Source organism: Ovis aries, chromosome 22, assembly GCF_016772045.2.
Source record: "Ovis aries strain OAR_USU_Benz2616 breed Rambouillet chromosome 22, ARS-UI_Ramb_v3.0, whole genome shotgun sequence".
In the NCBI taxonomy this organism is placed as follows: domain Eukaryota; kingdom Metazoa; phylum Chordata; class Mammalia; order Artiodactyla; family Bovidae; genus Ovis; species Ovis aries.
The window spans coordinates 46342448-46361141 of record NC_056075.1 but is presented as its reverse complement, the minus strand read 5'-3'; the positions used below and the strand labels follow the sequence as shown (position 1 = coordinate 46361141).

Sequence of the window (18694 nt, the reverse complement as noted above, 5' to 3'; positions counted from 1 at the left end):
AGTAGTAGCCCATTGTGTGTCTACACCACATCTAAATAGATAACCAATGAGGCCTATTGTATAGCATAGGGACCTGTACTCAAAATCTTATAACAACTTATAATGGGAAAGAATCTATGCTGTACATCTGAAGCTAACACAACACTGTACATCAACTATATTTTAATAAAATAAAAAGAAAAAAAATGCCTGGCAAAACGTCTTTAAAAATTAAAAGATAAAAAAGCCATGATGGCTTAAATCTACTTCTGCCATTTGAAAGTTACCTGCTTTCAGTTACAACAAAGCATCACCCAAAGATGTGAACTCTTAACCATTCTTAACCACTGTAATTTCATTAGAAGTGGGAGAAAATTCATGTGGGAATAAGCATCATCAACAGGATTTAAAGCATGCTGGGTCTGGCCTCAGTCACCAAGAGCCGTAAGAAGGCAACACAGTGGGGTGACTTGACTGGACACAATAGCCACAGATCATGTGTACTCAAAGAGAAAGTCAACTTACTTAAAGTTGAATGGAGTTACAAATTCACTTCCTCAACTGCACTTGCCACGCACTCTGAGGGCCCAGCAGCCATGTGGCGCCAGGGCCACTGCGTAGCATAGTGAGTGGACAGAAGCGCATCTCCATCATCAGGAAATTTCTATTGGAAAGTGCTGTTCTAGACAGGCCTTCCAAAGCACAGTGAGAAAACCGGTCACTGCTTAATAAAGCACCTTGTGTACAGCACTGATGGACAGGAAGGCTGGTTAGCCCATCAGCAACAATGGGCTAATTCTACGTGTGCTCGGTCACGTCCAATTCTTTGCCACCGTATGGATGGTAGCCCGCCAGGCTCCTCTATCCAGGGTATTTTCCAGGCAAGAATACTGGAGTAGGTCATCATGTGCTCCTCCAGGGGATCGACCCCACCCAGGGACTGGACCTGCATCTCCTGAGATTCCTGCATTGGAGGCGGATTCTTTACCCATTGGGCCACCAGGAAAGCCCTAATTCTACATATTGCAGACTATTTTCAGATGAGCATAAACACGGCTATTACAGTTACATTTCTTTATTTCAAAATGTTTATTGTACATAAGGCACCAGAAAGGTACAGAACAGTCATCTAACAAGGTCTAAGCTATGGAAACACCACTGCCACTTTCAGTGTGAAACTTGGCACCTGCAAACAAAGTGAGCACTCTCGAATGGGGGCCTGAGATAACTAGCGAATATCACTATCATAAATGCATGCAATTATCCAGGAAGATGAAATAGCCTGTTTTATTTCATTAGCCAAAAAAAGACATTGCTTCCACAATCGATCTGTCTGAAAAGAAATGCTAAATACATGCAGAGAGTAAGAGGTGGCGCATTTAGATAGACGCACCAAAACTTTCACGTTTTGCAGCCTCTCAGCTGTGAGTGTCCCCTGGTTCTGGGTAATGAGGATATTTTTGGCTGACAACTCGGAGCCACGTAACAAAGGCAAGCTACATCAAAGGCCAAGGATGAGCTGTTCACTTCCAGCTCTGACTCGCCAGTGTTTACAAGCTACGATTTCACACCACTCTCTTTTGCCCTCCTATTTTTAATCCTTTCCAAAGCTTTTGATCATTCTCCTCTACAATTTCACAACAGGGATATCATGCGACTTTCATTCCTCTCTGAGATATGGAAATGTCTTTATTTCCTGCCTGCGCTGAGTTCTGTTCCCTGCCTAGGACTTCAAAACCTCCCTAGACCTGACGGATGTTCATCTCAAATTCCAATTTCTATATAAAACTTTTGAGTTCCATGTATAAAAGTTCACACTGCTCAGCAGGGGCCCCACTTCTGGGCCCCCCCACCCCCATGGTCCTCTCTCTACCCCAGCGCTGCCAGCTGTGTTTCTCCAAGCAACTCCACTGGCACCAGGCCCCCAGCTCCAATCTAGCGCTATGCATTAATCTTTCAGAGCACATATATTTCACTGTATTTCAGTTTTGTACTCCTTCATAACTAGGACACATACTATTGATAAGATTTTCAGATTTCTAGTTGGAAACACCTTAATTAATATAAAGGGGCCAGAAAGTACCTGACTTACATTTGTAAATTAAGAATGATCCTACTACTCTCTGGTGCAGATATAATTGCGTAGATGAGCCAGGGGACATACAAGAAAATCATCTACCAGTAACTGAAAATTGCGTGACTATAAGGTGACGATGAAATTCTACGTCATTACAAATACACATTTTGTCCAGTGGGAACTGTGATCCACTATCTATACAGACTTGCTTGCAGAAGTCTGTCCATTTATATTGTGCTCAGTCAGTCGTGTCCAACTCTTCTCAATTCCGTGGACTGTAGCCCACCAGGTTCTTCTGTCCATGGATTTTTTTCCAGGCAAGAACGCTGGAGTGAGTTGCCACTTCCTTCTCCAGGGAATCTTCCCGACCCAGAGATCGAACCTATATTTCTTGCATCTCCTGCATTGACAGGTGGATTCTTTACCACTAGCACCACCTGGGAAGCCCCAAGAAACAGACTCAGACTTAGAGAATGAACCTACGGGTGCCAGTGGGGAGGGGAAGGGGAATGGATAGTAGGGAGTTTGGGATAAACATGTACCCATTACTATATTTAAAAGAGATAACCAACAAGGACCCACTGTATAGCACGGGGACTCTGCCCAATGTCATGAGGCAGCCTGGATGGGAGGGGAGTTTGGGGGAGAAAGGATACGTGTGTGTGGCTGAGTCCCTTTGCTGTCCACCTGAAACTGTCACAACGTTGTTAATCAGTTATACTCCAACACAAAATAAAAAGTTTAATTGAAAAAATAAAGGACTTAGGCTACTGGCCAGAATAACAGCCTCTGTCTCTTATTTTTATTTTATCTTTTTAAGTGATAGAAAGAAAAGGATGTTAATAAGCCCACACAACTTAGAATGTTCCATCAACTCCATAAAAAAAGGATAATACCCACTGGTTCTAATGGAAATTTGGCAATGGGCTTACATTTCTTTATTGATGAATATATTTTATGTTCTTTGGTTGTTAACCTTAGGATTTCAAGGGAATTTTTGCTTAGTAATCAGTTGAGTACATTTTATATTTTTCTAAACATATGTTTACACCTCCGTATTCATTTAAAGATAGAAAGACTCTTGAGAGTCCCTTGTACTGCAAGGAGATCAAACCATTTAATTCTAAAGGAAATCAGTCCTGAATAGTAATTGGAAGGACTGATGCTGAAGTTGAAGCTCTAATACTCTGGCCACCTGATGTGAAGAATTGACTCATTGGAAAAGACCCTGATGCTGGGAAAGATTGAAGGTGGGAAGAGCAGGGGACGACAGAGGATGAGATGGCTGGATGGCATTACTGACTCAATGGACATGAGTTTCAGCAAGCTCCAGGAGTTGGTGATGGACAGGGAAGCCTGGTGTGCTGCAGTCCATGGGGTCACAAAAAATCGGACATGCCTGAGTGACTGAACTGAACGGAGAAAGACATATTTGCTTCTATGAAACTCTGTTTCATAAGAAAAGTACCAAGATAAAGGTAAAAATGGACCAGGAGGTTAAAAATATATTTATAAGATTAAATGTAATCTTAGCAGTGAATATTAGGAGACAGAGTGTCTACCTGTAAAAATTTAGTTATGTTTCTCTGAAATGCAGAGATCTATTATATATTTTAAATGAAAGAATCGTGATAGGTTGGAATCCATCTCATCCTCCCCAGGAAATGGTTAAGAACAGAACACTTGACTCTTCATGGGATGATTCAAGGATGTTTCAAGCTGAAGGAGGTGAACAATATCAGATAGTCTCAGAATGAGAGAAGAGCACGGGATACAACATCAGGAACTCTGAGCTCAGGTGTCCTCACAAATGCTTACTGTTCCGACCCTGATTCTGATTCTGGTAAAAGGCCCCGTTCAGAGCTCATCACTGGTGCACTCAAAAAGATTGTGCTTGAAACAAAGATTAATAGTAGTGAATCATCAAGGCTGGAAACCTCATCAACATAATAATAATTCTTCCTTCAGGACACAAAAGGGCCTCTCAGATCCCCTCAAAGATCAGAGGGAGCACTAGAAAAGGATGTCCGTGTAGGGAATGATTTTGAAAAGTTGTCTGTTTCTCTCCTGCATAAAAATACTGATTTCTATTTTGTGTTAAACACATGGGCATCATCAAAGTAAATTCTTTTGGACAGAGGAAAGAAGGCAGGAAGATAAGAGCTGGGTTCATTTCTGAGCAAATGATTGAGGCCTTAATTGGGGGAGAGCTCACTGCCACCCCAGCGCACAGTCAGGCTACAGATGGGTGGAGAGGCAAACAGCCAGTGGGCCAGATCTCAAGGATGGAAGCCTGTACTTCTGACAGTGGTCCAAGACCCTTGCACATGCAAATGCAGTTAGATGTTTCAAGCTCACTGATCTTACCTCGACCATGTCCAGTCTATTGATGAGACCAAAGGCATTCTTCATGCTCCAAGTGTTCTGGAATTTCTAGCATTTTTCTCTTTGATTCTTTCTGAGAGCTCCCATCTTTCTGCTTATATTACCTATTCTTCCCCCATTGCTGTTGTTCAGGTGCTCAGTCATGTCCTACTCTTGGTGACCCCATGGACTGCAGCACGCCAGACTTCCCTGTCCTTCACCACCTCCCGGAGTTTATTCAAACTCATGTCCATTGAGTCGGTGATGCCATCCAACCATCTCGTCCTCTGTCCACTCGGCCATCCTGACACACTGGTCTTCCATAACGTCTATTCTTTCTATTAGTGCCCTTAACATGTTAATCATGACATACTAATGCCCATTAGTATCATTCTAAAATCTTATGTCCAAGTCCAGATCTGATGTTCTGATTCTTCGAACTGTGTCTTTTGCCTCTGAGACACCTTGTAATTTTCTGTTGAAAGTGCTGGTTAAAAGGAGTCAGGTAGTGGTTCCAGCGGTAGTTTCTGCTCCAGGGAACTGTGATTCTCTGTATCCTCCTGTCTCTCCCATTCGGGGAGCAGGCATTTTCCCAGTGGATCAGAGACGATGACTCTAAGGAGAGTTGTTGATTTTCAGTCTGCCAGCTTTTCTTCTTGTAGTGAGGACGGGGGTAACCACTTCCAAGCTCCCTTACATACTGGACCAGAAACCCTAAGTCCCCTGCATTTAGATTTTCAAGGGAAAGAAAACTTGCTCTCAAAATGCGTATCACAGGCCAAAACAGATTGGCCTGCCCCAGAATGGAGGGCTGAGACTGCACAAGCTTTCAGCGGCCAGATTCAAATCTGCACGGCAAAGCTCAGATTCAATGTTGATACTCAAGTAGAAGGAAGATAAAAAGTATTCTCTTTTGCTTAACTTTTTAGCCCAAACCCCTCTGGTGATTTTCAAGAATGAACGATGTGTCCTGCTCCTCTTGGCACAAAAGTCCACTCCCATGAGCTCGAAGGGCCCACAAGTCCATACAAATGGGAAAAGTCAGGGCAGGGCTTCTACCCTCTGTCCAACGATCAGGCGGTGATGACAACAATCCAGGGAAGTAAAGAGAAGAAACCAGGAGCAGTGTTTCCTGGCCTTCCTGTGTCGGGACAGGCAGGGGAAATTGATGAAAAGGCTACCAGGGCCAGCCATCTGTTTGTCTGGCTCCTTTAGGGGGAAACAAAGAAGGAAGATGCAGAGAGAAGCAGAGAACTCTGGAGCCAGACATGGGGTCATGTGGCTCCATAGGGCCATGAGGTTTGTCAACCACTCCCAGCAGCTGAATTTGTTGTAAAGCTTCCTAAAAGCTCCTCACCCTGTAGCCTTGCCTGATGCACCATGACCGTGTCAGGAACGGGGTGTCCTCAGAAGCCGGCCAAGTCCAGTGACTGCAGCTGTGCCAGAGGCCAATGGATGGGGGTGGTTGAGTTCACCCGAGGCTTTATGTGGCCACGCACGGGTTTCTTGTGGCTGTGCCACAAATCGCCACTATCTTGGTGGGTTGACACAACAGCTCTGCATTCTCTCACTGTTTTGGTGGCTCAAGTGTGAAATCCACATGTCAGCAGGGCCACGTGGCCTCCAAGAGACAGATCCTTCCTGCCCCTTTCAGCCGTGGTGGCTCCAGGAGCTCCTTGGCTGTGGCAGCGTCCTTGGCATCTCTGCTCCCACTTTACCTGGTCTTCTCCTTGGGGTCCCTGTCATCTCCTTTGCTCTCTCTTAAAGAATACCTGTCACTGGACTTACCCCCACCTGGGTAACCCCAGCTGGTCTCATCTCAAGATCTTGAGCCACAACTGCTAGCAGCCTTTTTTCCCAAATAGGGTCACGTTCACATTTCTGAGGATCAGGACGTGGACATCTCTCCTGGAGGCCACCATTCCCCCCATCAGAGTTTACAAGGCTCCTAGTAACGAACACACTTAGAGGGACTTCCCTGGTGGTCCAGGGGTTCAGAATCCACCTTGCCATGCAGGGGACACAGGTTGGATGCCTTGTCTGGGAACTAAGATCCCACATGCCGCTGGGGCAACTAAACCCATGGGCCATAGCAACTGAAGACCTCCCACCCTGGGGCCCATGCTCTGCAATAATAGAGGCCCTCACGCTGGAACTAGAGCAAGCCCACGCCCAGCCCATGCCCAGCAGCAAAGACCCAGCGCAGCCATCAGTAAGTGTTCGAAACAAAACACACCCAACTCCCCACTTAGGACCTGGAATCAGTGAGGGCGCTCCCTGGTTACAAGATAAGATGCATCTTCTTATCTTCTGAACCAGGGAACAACTGTGCAGACATCCAGAGCAAAGAAGGTTGCACAGACATGCCTATTGTGCAGACATGCTTAAAGAGCAGATCTGCAAACGGTCCTCCCTTCCTCCTTCCCTGCAACAGATGAGAAAACGAGCGAAGGAAGCCACACACTGCCCTGCAAAGCTCTGTGGCCAGCTGTCCCGAAGCTCTGAAATTCTTGGTTCATCTCCCAGCTTCCTGGACAGATGGGATATGCAAGCTCTCACTCACCAGCACGTTGACCGTGCAGCTCATGCGGTTTTCTTTGTTCTCATCGTGCATGATGGTTCTGTAGTCCAGAAGTCTCTCCATTAGGCGCACGACAAGCTTTACGAAAGTCTCTCCCGTTTTGGCGAGGTATTTGTGTTTCCTGCAGTGCTCCAGGAGGCTGAAAAATAGTTACACACACCTTGCTAACCACACTCAGAAAAAGAAACCGGACTGAGGTGCAGTTTAAAATATTTTCCATCATTAACACTTTTTAATTATTTCTGGGCTACAAAGTTCATTGTCGTCTAATTACAGTCTCTCTCTCTCTCCATTCTGACATAAATCCCACTGTTAATCAACACTTACATTTTATCAAATAACACTTTGTACTGCTCATCGCCTCTGCCTCCTTCCACTTCATGATCCAGCTTGGTGATGATCTCATTTTCAAACTATAATTAAACAGAGGAAGCGTAAATAATCAGCACAGTGGCTATTTCATTTCATGACTTGAGTGTCAATAATACATAAATCGCCGACAGATCGTCGTTGGAGAGTTGCCCTGCACCTTTGAAGCTTGATTCTGTTTAAGAGGTGCCCTTCTTGAACCCCTGGGGGTTTCTGATGAACCCGTCACAGGGGAAATCTTTCATTTCCCTCCCTGGTTGATGAAGCTTCAATGCATCTTCTGATCCGAGGAGCAAGCGCCAGAAAGAGAAAGACAAGGAAATCGTAAGGGGAAAAAAAAATCAAGGAGCAACATAGGAAAAAGTCCCAAACTTCATCTCTATGAACAAGTAACAACTAAAATAGCTCCTTGGTTCCTGGAAAAGAACAGACGTGGTGTCGATTGGCAGCAGAGTTCTCTGCAATCTGAAAACAGGCAAAGGGCCACTTCCCTGCCACGCCTGGATAGATCCCAGTGACACAGCTCATCCTGGATGACGTGATGCCTTTAAGTCAGACCAGCAGACAGCAGAAGAAGGCCCCTCCCAGGCCTCTCTTTGAATCCCTCAAAGCTTCTGATTGGACTCCCAGCATATTATGGTGGGAAAGGACCCTCAGGATGGATGGTCTGTCTGTGTCTTGCTTTCAGGACAAATTCTGGGGAGGAGCGAAATCTCCAAAATGTTTTCACAGAGGCCATGGACTCCGTGGCTGATCAGGCTGGAAATAACTCCTGTACTAATGATGGATGTGCTCCCCCCACTCAATCCTTGCGGCTCTGTCCTCATCCCTGCCACAATTCAAAGCCACCTGCGTGTGGGGATTCCGGCCAGGTGAGGGTCCCTGCAGTTACTCATGGATGTGGGACAGATAGGAATGAGAGGCTGCGAGAGCTCTTGATCCTGAGAGATGAGGCACCCACACTGAACCCGAAGGAAACAAGGGCTGGATTCAGGGCTCACAAAGCAAGCAGACAGGGCATGCGTGTGAGGCTTTCTGGGACCCTCCTTTTACAAAACTGTGTTGAAGTAGAGCTGATTTTCAATGCTGTGTGGATTTCTGCTGTGCAAGGGGACTCAGCTATACAAGTGTATCTTCTTTTTCACCTTCTCTCCCGCTATGGTTTATTAGAGAAGACGGAACACAGTCCCCCGTGCTTGTTGGGTATCCATTCTACATGTACCAGTTGGCATCTGCTAACCCCAGACTCCCATCCATCTCTCCCCATCCCCCTCCTGCTTGGCAACCACAAGCCGGTTCTCTTGGTTTGTGAGCCTGTTTCTGTTTTGTAGGTAAGCTCATTCGTGTCATATCTTAGCTTCCACATATCAGTGATGTCTTATGATATTTATCTCTCTCTCTCTGACATACTCCACTTAGTACAATCATCTCTAGTGGAATCCCCTGAAAATATATACACTCAGACATTGCTTCTCCAGGCAACTAGTCCCCTACTGTTACTGGGATCCCATAAGAATTTAAGCTGCATGAGAAGACTTTTCTTCTCTATTGGTCTCTGCTGTATTCCCAACCCCTAGGATGGCACCTGGCATGGATGCTCTAATGGGATGAACATGCTGTGTACATATAAATGACTGCATAGAGTTGGTGTTAAATTGGAGCTGAGGAGGACTTAATAGGGCCCCCAAGGAGTGGGCCAGTAGGTTGCTAAGATACAACCTTGGCCACACAAGCCAAGTGGTGAACACACTCATTGCGGTGCTTGCAACTGGTCCATCCAACACCGTCCACCGCACTGCGGACCTGGGGCCCCACCGCTGCAGTGACACCTGCAGGGATATCCCTGTGAAGCAGGAGGCAAGGGGGCTGGTGAGACCCAAGGAGCCGCCTCAAAGCACGACCTCGAACATGCTGCCTGAAGTCACAATCTTATCATGCTATGGATGAAACAAAGGCTTAAAACAGGACTGGAGAGAAGTATTGATTCTTGCTTGACATCAAGGACTTAGCAACATCACAAAAACTGGGACTTCAGTAAATCCCTGCAATTCTCTTCTTGATCTGCTCCATTGCCTCCTCCCCCCGCAGTAAACACTCTCTTTGATTCTGCTGGGCTTAAGAAGTTCAGAGAATTTAGGAACAGAGAAAAAAAGATGGTTCTTTCTACTGAAGAAGAAAGAATGAGTTGCATTTTTTTGGTTCACATGAGGTCTCAGGAGAATGACTTTTACTATATAATAACAAACGTTGGATACCAACCCACTATTACTTGTCTCTTTACAGGAAAAAAAAAAAAAAACCACAAAAAACAAAAAAAATACTCTGCAAAAGGTGGTTCTTTCTGGGGACTAGCACAAGAGAAATGTCTTACTACTGGACCAAAGTTGGCATTTCAAGGCAGCCCCATCTTCCATGATGGCACCATGTCGGGGATGCCAACGATTAAGTGATGAGTGCTGATTCTTCAGAAGAAGCCATCGTGAGGTAAAGCAACTCTAAATTTAATTAAAACACACAATTCAATTCCATACATGTTTAAGGAGCATACAACAGAGAAGGCTTAGAGAGTGAAGGAAAACATACCTCATCCTAACACAGGCAAACACATATCGGCATTTCAAATTGTTCATCACTAAGTTAATCAGAAGGTATTTGAATTTAGAGTCTACTTTCTGGAAATGGCATGTTTTCTCTGCTTCTCCACAAACCTCGCTGTCACAAAACAAGGGCAATAAAGGAAGCCAGCTCCCTAAGTAGGCTGCTTATCAAATTTCGACTGATGAATTTAATGTTTTCTAAAAAGAGTGGATGAATGATAAGTAAATCAGAAGAACACAGCTGATTCTAATTTCACTAACCTCAAGTCTAAACTCTGTAATTTGCACAAACACCTGGCGACCCTGTTCCGTTTATCAGTGAGGATTCAATTCCACAGACATGCAGCTTAGCCTCAAATTCCAGGGCCTTCATCAATGTTCACCGAATATACTAGCATCAGGTCACTCCTGTGCTGTGAACTGTTACCATAATCAGGATTAAATGATCCTGTCCAAATAAACTGGAGAAAGTACATTTGCTGAAAGAGCAGGGCTGGTTTTCTAAAAATCATGTTTATTATCTTATTTGTAAAGGCATGCTGTCTGGTAATTTGAAACAGGATTCTCTATGCTTGGGATAAAATTAGCAAGGGTTTACTGTGTTGCTCGGAAGGTAACAGAGGCTCACTCATGTGATAAGTAAAATCATTATATTATCCCCTCTTTTCTGAAACACTAATATCGCCACAGAAATATCCACGGGGTGTCCAACTTAAAATATTGAACAGAGCATCTCTAAGCACCCGATACCAGTGGCCCTAGGAGAATATGAAACATAAGAGGCCACATAGAAACACAGGCTTTTCAGAAGGTTGCTGTTGAGTTGAACACAGGGGAGGCTGAAGGGAGCTATGCTTGGCGGAGTAATGTATGATATTGACATCAACTCAATTAACTTGGAAAGAACCACTGCTTTCACCACTCAGTGCCAACATGAACCGTGAGTTATCGGCTCTAACTTGAGAGGTCATGGAATGAAAGGTCTCAGTACAGGATAATCTAAAAGCCAGTTCTCCTTGGTTTGGAATGCATCATCGCTGTTGGGGGTTAGACTTACCATTCTTGTTATACTGCATTTATAAATGTGGAAAACCAGGCTTGCATTCTCCAGGTATCCAGGGACACGTTTATAGAAGAGATCTGGGGTTAGGTCAGAGCAAAGCAGGGAGCAGGACCAGGATGGAAGGTTGGAATCGGTAACTCACCACATGGGTCAATAGCTGAGAGAAAGGTGAGCTCCAGGACTGCGGGAAGCGAAGCACATTAGCAAAATGTTCTTCGACCCTTCAAGAAAACCTGAGTGCAGGCAAGCAGCTTCTCACTGCATGCTGCTTCACTGCACTTCGCAGATACTGCATTTTCACTGACTGAAGATTTGTGCCTTGAGCGTGTCTCTCCGTGCCATGGATCGAACGGCATTTGCTCACGTCTCTGTGTCACATTTTGGTAATTCTTGCAATATTCCAAACCCTCCACCAGCTTTTAAGGCTCACAGAAGGCTCAGATGATGGTTAGCAATTTTTAGCAATAAAATATTTTTTTACTTTTTTAGCAATAAATTGTTTTTAATTAAGGTATGATCATTGCTTTTTTAGATATAATGCCACTGCACATTTAAGAGACTGCTGTATAGTGCAAACACAACTTTTATATGAACTAGGAAACCAAAAAATTCATGTGATTCGCTTTGTTGAGATTTCCCTTCATCATGGTGGTCTGGAACCAAACCCACAATATCTCCTGGGCCTGCCTGGCTGGCTGCACTTTGTTCTAATTTGTGTTTCTTACAGCAAAGCATCTCACAAGATCCTGTGCCGGGAGCCACCACGGGAGATCCCACCCATGACAAGGTCATGTGGAAGAGAACTGTTAAGCAAGGCTTCAGGACTCAACGGGCTCCCTATGCTTTCTCGAGCATCTACACCAAAACCAGAATCTGTCTGTATTACTATTTCATAACTTTCACCAACTCCTCTGACATTAACAGGGGGCTATTCCTGACCACATTTCTCTGGAGAAAATTAACTTAGGGCTATAGCTCATAAGTCTCCTGGACATGAGAGGAATCATTTCCAATCAAAATCCCTCTGTTAGCATTCTAGCTTGCTTGGCAGGTATATCCAGACTGTTGCAGCTACGCATGATTATTTATAGCCTCCCAACTGTGAGAGGCATGGAAAGCCTAAAACATAGAGCCTTTCAGAGAGTTAAAAGTTATTAGAGTAGTGCTAACGTAGGATTTCATTATTGGGCCAATGCTTGTTGCTAAGTTCCCATATCTCTTATCCACTGTGCACCTGGGAATGCATTAGTTAACATAGTTGGAAAGTAAGAAAAACAAGTGCAGCCTTGAAATTAACCACATCAGACTTTTGAGCTAATTGGTTCTTTCTTGTAACTCACTGCACCTTTGCTCCATGAGAAATGTAACTTGTTTAATACTTTTTGAGGCTGACGTAGATTAGAAATATAAGAAAAAACATTTCAAGGGAAAATAAGTTTTCTGGTTGAGAAGCCTTTATCAAAAGAGGGTCATAAAATGTTCACAGGCCTCCAAGGCCAGAAGATAATGTACACAATATTGCTTATGGGAAAGGTTTGCAGAAAAATCCTGGTTTCGATAAAGACAAAACAGATGTAATGTTTGGGCTGACTCTGTATGACTTTGCATCTTTTATTTCCCTCTATGTGTAAGACAAGGTATAAAAGTACCTTTTAAAAATAAAGCTTTTGGGCCTCGCTTGAAAAAGCTTGGTCACCCCCTGTTTTTCTTTTTTCTCTTTTTTTCTCTCTTACCTTTTTCTTCAGGCTGATCCCTTGGAGCATAGAGGCTCCCTGCGTTCACTTATCTGCCCAGGTTTCTAAGACCTGAACGAGAAGACGTTCTGCGTTTTCACTCCCTCGGGAGACCGAGAAGGCACCTATGGCCTCTGTGAACAGGGCGAACTTCTTCGAAGTTTTATTGGCTTTCTATGTAAACCAAGGAATATCAGCCTCTTTCTCTCCTCTATCTTCTTACCTACCATATTCTCTCCTTATCTCTCTCTAAATCATCCGCCGACGCCGTTTTTCCTTCAGGTTCCCCTGGATCCTGCGGGGACTGGACCCCAGCAATCCTGGAGGTATGACCAAGGTTTTAGACCATCCCCTGGCATTAGAGGCTCCAGAATTAGATTCTCTTTCGTTCTGTGGCCCCAGATGGAACTGTCTAAGCCAACAGCATTGCAGAACCCTACCCTTCTCTTTAGCATCACTAGAAGGCTGGGGTAGGGTGGGTGAAAGTCAGTTAACTGTCTATGGATCACATGGCCAGGCGGAAGGCACAGGCTTAGCAGAGAGTGCCCTGGTCTCCCACACCCTTGGGGCTCCGTGCTTATAGGTTGACACCTGAAAACTAACTGACGCTCCCCAAATCTGTCACTCAGCCTTCAATCCTCGTGCTCAGACACACCACTGTTTTGAGGTTTATTGCATTCCCCTGGCCTAACTGTTCTGTAAACTTAATTACACACTTAATTAGTCTCTGGCACTCCATAGCCCACGTCCTGTCAATAAAGTCCCCACATCCCTCTAGGTTTAACAAGCAGGCAGCTCAGTGACCTTGAAGCTTCTGTGAAATACCCAGGAACCTATAGTCAAGCCTAAGACCTGCAGCAGCCTGGTAGGGGACTGTCTGCGGCGTGGCCACACCTGGCGACACCTCGGACAGGTGCAGCTGTGCCCCTCTGCTCCACAGCACAGACCAGGGACTGCCTTCGGGGCTGTCTCCATTGACAGTGAAACCCAGGAGCAAGCCTGCACTTAAGTCCTGTGGGTTAAAGGGGATTATGGGTGTCTAGGCAGATCTTTCGGAGAAGGCAATGGCACCCCACTCCAGTACTCTTGCCTGGAAAATCCCATGGGTGGAGGAGCCTGGTGGGCTGCAGTCCATGGGGTCGCAAAGAGTTGGACATGACTGAGCAACTCCACTTTAACTTTTCACTTTCCACTTTCATGCATTGGAGAAGGAAATGGCAACCTACTCCAGTGTACTTGCCTGGAGAATCCCAGGGACGGGGGAGCCTGGTGGGCTGCCATCTATGGGGCTGCACAGAGTCAGACACGACTGGAGTGACTTAGCAGCAGCAGCAGCAGGCAGATCTTTGGGCTTCCCAGGTGGTGCTAGTGGTAAGAACCTGCCTGCCAATGCAGGAGATGTAAGAGATGTGGGTTCGATCCCTGGGTCGGGAAGATCCCCTGGAGTAGGAAATAGTAACCCCCTCCAGTATTCTTGCCTGGAGAATCCCAGGGACAGAGGAGCCTGGTGGGCTGCCATCTATGGGGTTGCACAGGGTCAGACACAACTGACATGACTTATCAGCAGTACCAGCCAATATTCTCACCTGGGGAATCCAATGGAGAGAAAAGCCTGGTGGGCTACAGTCCAGGGGTCACAAAGAGTCAGATATGACCAAAGCGACTTAGTATGCACACACTCAGGCATCTCTTTGCTGGACAGCTTTTATAATATTAACACGATTCAGTGTCGTCAGAACTCTCAGGGTCCAGGGCGTCAGTGTCCATGACCTCTTGGACCACTTTTGAGTTTGGGGTTCAGTGAAATGAAAGCCTAATTTGGGGGCCATATTTCCCCTCTAAGCATCCAAAACAACAGAATCAAGTATTATTTTTTAAATGAAAGCAAGAACAAAGCAATCAACAAAATCCCAATGAACTGAAGAAGAAATAAAAAATCACCACCGAACATATTCATATTACAGTGCAAACTACATTGGCTTTGCCACCAACAGGCAGAAGCTGCCAACACCCACTTGGGTTATTCAATTATTTGCTTAAGGTAACCAGCCTGGGCAGCAAGAAGAGATTATTCAAACAGGAATTTGCAACATTTAGGACACAAAGATTACTCATGTTATAATTTTTTACAACTAAATAGGAAGTTCTGAAAGTCTTGGAGCATTTTGCTGACCCTCAGGAAGAGAACAGAAAATAGCTGTGACCGAAAACACTATTTTTCTGTGGAGTCTTTTCCATCTCATTTTTATTAAAGGTTGAGAGCCCACATGGCCATTTGCTACGATTCTTAGCTATTAGTTCTGTATTTTCCAAAGATAGAAAGAATGGAATTCTTCAAAAAAAAAAAAAGAAAAAAAAAAAGGTGCCAAGGGAGAATTTAAAAGGTATGCTTTTCTTCTGAATCAAAATCTAGTGAGGCTGACGCTCAGGATGTACTCATGTGGGGGGCAGGGTCTGGTGGCTCAGACAGTAAAGAATCCGCCTGCAATGTGAGAGACCTGGGTTCAGTCCCTGGGTTGGGAAGATCCCCTGGAGAAAGGAATGGCAACCCACTCCTGAATTTTTGCCTGGAGAATCCCATGGACAGAGGAGTCTGGTGGGCTACAGTCCATGGGGTCCCAAAGAGTTGGACACAACTGAGCGACTAACACTTTCACTTTCCCACTTTCTCAGCGAGATAGGGGAGAGGTTAGTTAAGGTTCATCTTTGCAACCCCACAGACTGTAGCCTGCCAAGCTCCTCTGTCCATGGGATTCTCCAGGCATGAATACTGGAGTGGGCTGCCATTTCCTCCTTCAGGGTATCTTCCTAGCCCAGGGACTGAACCTGTGTCTCTCACGTCTCCTGCACTGGCAGGCGGGTTCTTTACCACTAGCGCCACCTGGGAAGTCGGTTGCTATGCCCTCCTCCAGGGGATCTTCCTAACCCAGGGATCAAACCCATGTCTCCCGCATGTCCTGCATTGCGGGCAGATTCCTTACCCCTGAGCCATCAGGAAAGCCTGCCTGACGACATGAAGCAGACTATTTTCTAGGTGGGAAGGGTTTCTAGAATGCAAGGCCACTTGGTACATATGTGAGCCTCGTAGTTCACATGCTCCTGTCTTGGCCAAGCTCTTCCATGACGGATCAGATCACGTGTACCTGTTAGGACCTGCCCAGAGCCAACAGTATCGAGGTCAGGAATTGCCTGCAGCCATCGAAATAGGGTCCCAGGCTACCAGGAGGGCATGTGAAGCCATAACTGCAGGCCACACTATCCCACCTCCATGCCATCCTTTCCCAACTCCACGCCAGACCCCCCAGTGCACGAACATTGGGGATAAGCAACATCCAGGACACAGAAAAGGGGACACTTATTTTGAAAGAAGATTCATGCTCCTTCTTGCAGAAATGGAGACAAGGAAGAAGCAGACTCTTGGAGAACTGTACGTATTAGAACATTCTAATGAAATACCCTCCACTGCCACTGGAGACCCTAGGAGCAACAGCCCTGGGGAACTTTTTAAAAAACCCAATGCGTAAGACATGCTTCTGAAATTCCAGTGATGGTGTGAGTCGGTTTAAACTTCAGTGAAACGGCAGGTGTGTCGTCTGAATGCAGCAGGTCACTCCACTGCACCTGTGAGAGTGTGAAACAACTGCTCGCGGGGCACAGTTCACAGGAGGGTCTCAACAGCCCCATCCTGAAAGCTACAGCAACCTCTCAAAAAAGAGGCTCTGTCATATGTTCAAAACAGTAAAGTTTTGTAAAAATGAAAAACCTTCATGCCTTCCCCTCACTCCATTTGGTTTGCACATCTGCTATGAACGCAGAGCCAATTTAAGCCTTGTTGATGTGACTAATAAGGTTAGATAATTGAATTGGTGGCAGATTAGACAGCAGTCGGCCAGGCCTGTCCTAGAAACTCCCTGGATGGGGAGGGGGAGGGGAGCAGGGGAGCAGGGTCAAGGCGTGCCCCTGTGCGCACGTCAGCTACACACATTCCCCAACGTCACCGACAAGGAAAAGAGGGCACACCCTGTGCTTCAGGAGAGGGGCCGCTGGAGGACGAGAGCTGAACCGAGGACAGAGAGGAGTCTGAAAAGATACGGCGAGTGGAGAGACAGATGCTGTGGTCCAGGAGAGGCTGGAATGGGGGGCGAAGGGAGCAGATGGACCCTGCGGCTGAGACAGAGGAAGAAGCACAAACCACGGCAACCCACCAGCGAGGCCAAGAGAGCAAGCCAAGGCCGGGCCGGTGGAACGGGACCCGTGAACCGGATGACAAGGAGCCCGGCAGGAACGAGGGCCCTGGGGAAGCAGCAGATTTGGGAAGGATGACATGCCCGGGGTCATCCACATGCCGTCCCCCGCAGGGAGGCTGAGATAGGTCAGTAGAAAATCTGAGCTGTTCCAATGGAAAAGGAAAGTGATCATTTCCCAATTCACAAGACCAGATTACTTTAGCAAAGAGATTTTTTTTTTTTCCACTAGTTTTTTTTCCCCCTGATTTTACTTTCAGGGTGTCTTATCACCTGTCTATGAAGGTACAAACAGAAGATAATATAAGTGAACAAATGGTCAAGGATCCTTGACCGAAAATTCATGGCCTTGGGCATGCGGCTCTGAGTTTGACAGGGATGGAGCCTGTAGCTGCTGCAGTGGAGGCAGGAAGTCTGGACCACCAGGAAAGCCCCTACATATACCTTCATGAATTTCATCTGTCTCACTGCACAGGCAAAAACATCAAGGCACACACTTAGAAGAAGAAAGGCAAAGACTTTAGACTTAAAAATAAGGTAACTCAGCATGAAGCCGCCAGTCAGAAATTAACAGTCAGGTCTGATCAAACCTTCCACTGCACCTGTGAAGGAGAGTGAACGAATTTTACCCAGTTTTAATGTGTAAGTAAATCCAGAAAAAAGTAACTGAAAGCTAAAAACAAAGAGCAATGCTCCATAAAGCTGAGAGCAGTCCTCCTTAAGAACGACAGGCTTCCTCCACAAGGAAAACCTAGGACTCTTCTCTCTTAGGATGTAGGGAAGTGTTTTCCATATTCGCCACATGTAACTACAGAACTATCTATGAGTCCTCAAGAGGACACACCAGAGCACCTTGAGAAAGTGGCTTGTGTCCAGGCCACTTACCGCACCCCCACGTCCTTACCATCTGGAAGCTTCGGGTGGAGTGGAATTCACACTGCATCATGTCGAAGAAGATGGGGATGGTGGCTTTGCGAAGCTCTGTCTCTGGAATCAGCGTCATTTCCAATATGGGACCAACCATCTCTGGAATGAACTTGATCTTGTGTTGACCTTGAATAAAGAAATGCATTATTCAACAATTTTTGTTTTTTGTTTTTTGTTTTTTTTAAAAAGGACTCTGAAATGGGCTTCAGTGGACAAAACAAAACTACACAGATCACTGAAATTTTGAAGGATAGGATCTGGAGAATATATATCCATTTCTCATCCACAGGCAACAATTTTGAATGTGTCCAGCCTGTAGTATAAGAAGTGGACAGTACTGCAAATTAAAGTAAAGCCATTAAAAAAATCCATCGAGTACAAGGCCTGTAGTCATGGTTTGTCTGTCATAGACAATAAAAGCCATTTCACAAATAGACAGTTACATCACACACATAAGAGGCGTGAGCTGCCAGTAGGTACCCAGATTTGGAAAGAGCAGGGCTGGGAGATGGGACACTGTGCATCTCACTTTGTAGATAATGAACAGAGTTGATAAAGTGAAGGCAGATAGGGTAGATGGTCTCTTGGGCCCTCTGTGTCTGCAACATCATTTGAAAACCAGTTTACTATTTGGAACCTCTGTAAATAATGTTGAGTGATTTCTGTAACCTTCTGAATGACTGCAATCAAAGAAAGCAATGCCAGACCTCAGAATATGAAGCTGTGAAAACAGAAAGGACTTTGGTTTTTTTTGACTAGA

At 45.6% G+C, this 18694-nt stretch overlaps 1 protein-coding gene across 2 annotated transcripts in view; it reads right to left on the bottom strand.

The window, feature by feature from the left end:
* DOCK1 (dedicator of cytokinesis 1) overlaps positions 1–18694 on the bottom strand; it is a 569019-nt gene that overhangs the window by 69503 nt on the left and 480822 nt on the right. For both annotated transcript variants that reach the window (XM_015103500.3, XM_042238527.1), the window contains exons 33-35: positions 17912–18060; positions 7329–7414; positions 6984–7140 (exon numbers count right to left, since the gene is read on the bottom strand). In XM_015103500.3, the coding sequence (XP_014958986.2) occupies positions 6984–7140; positions 7329–7414; positions 17912–18060 (392 nt within the window). The remainder of the gene's footprint in view (positions 1–6983; positions 7141–7328; positions 7415–17911; positions 18061–18694) is intronic.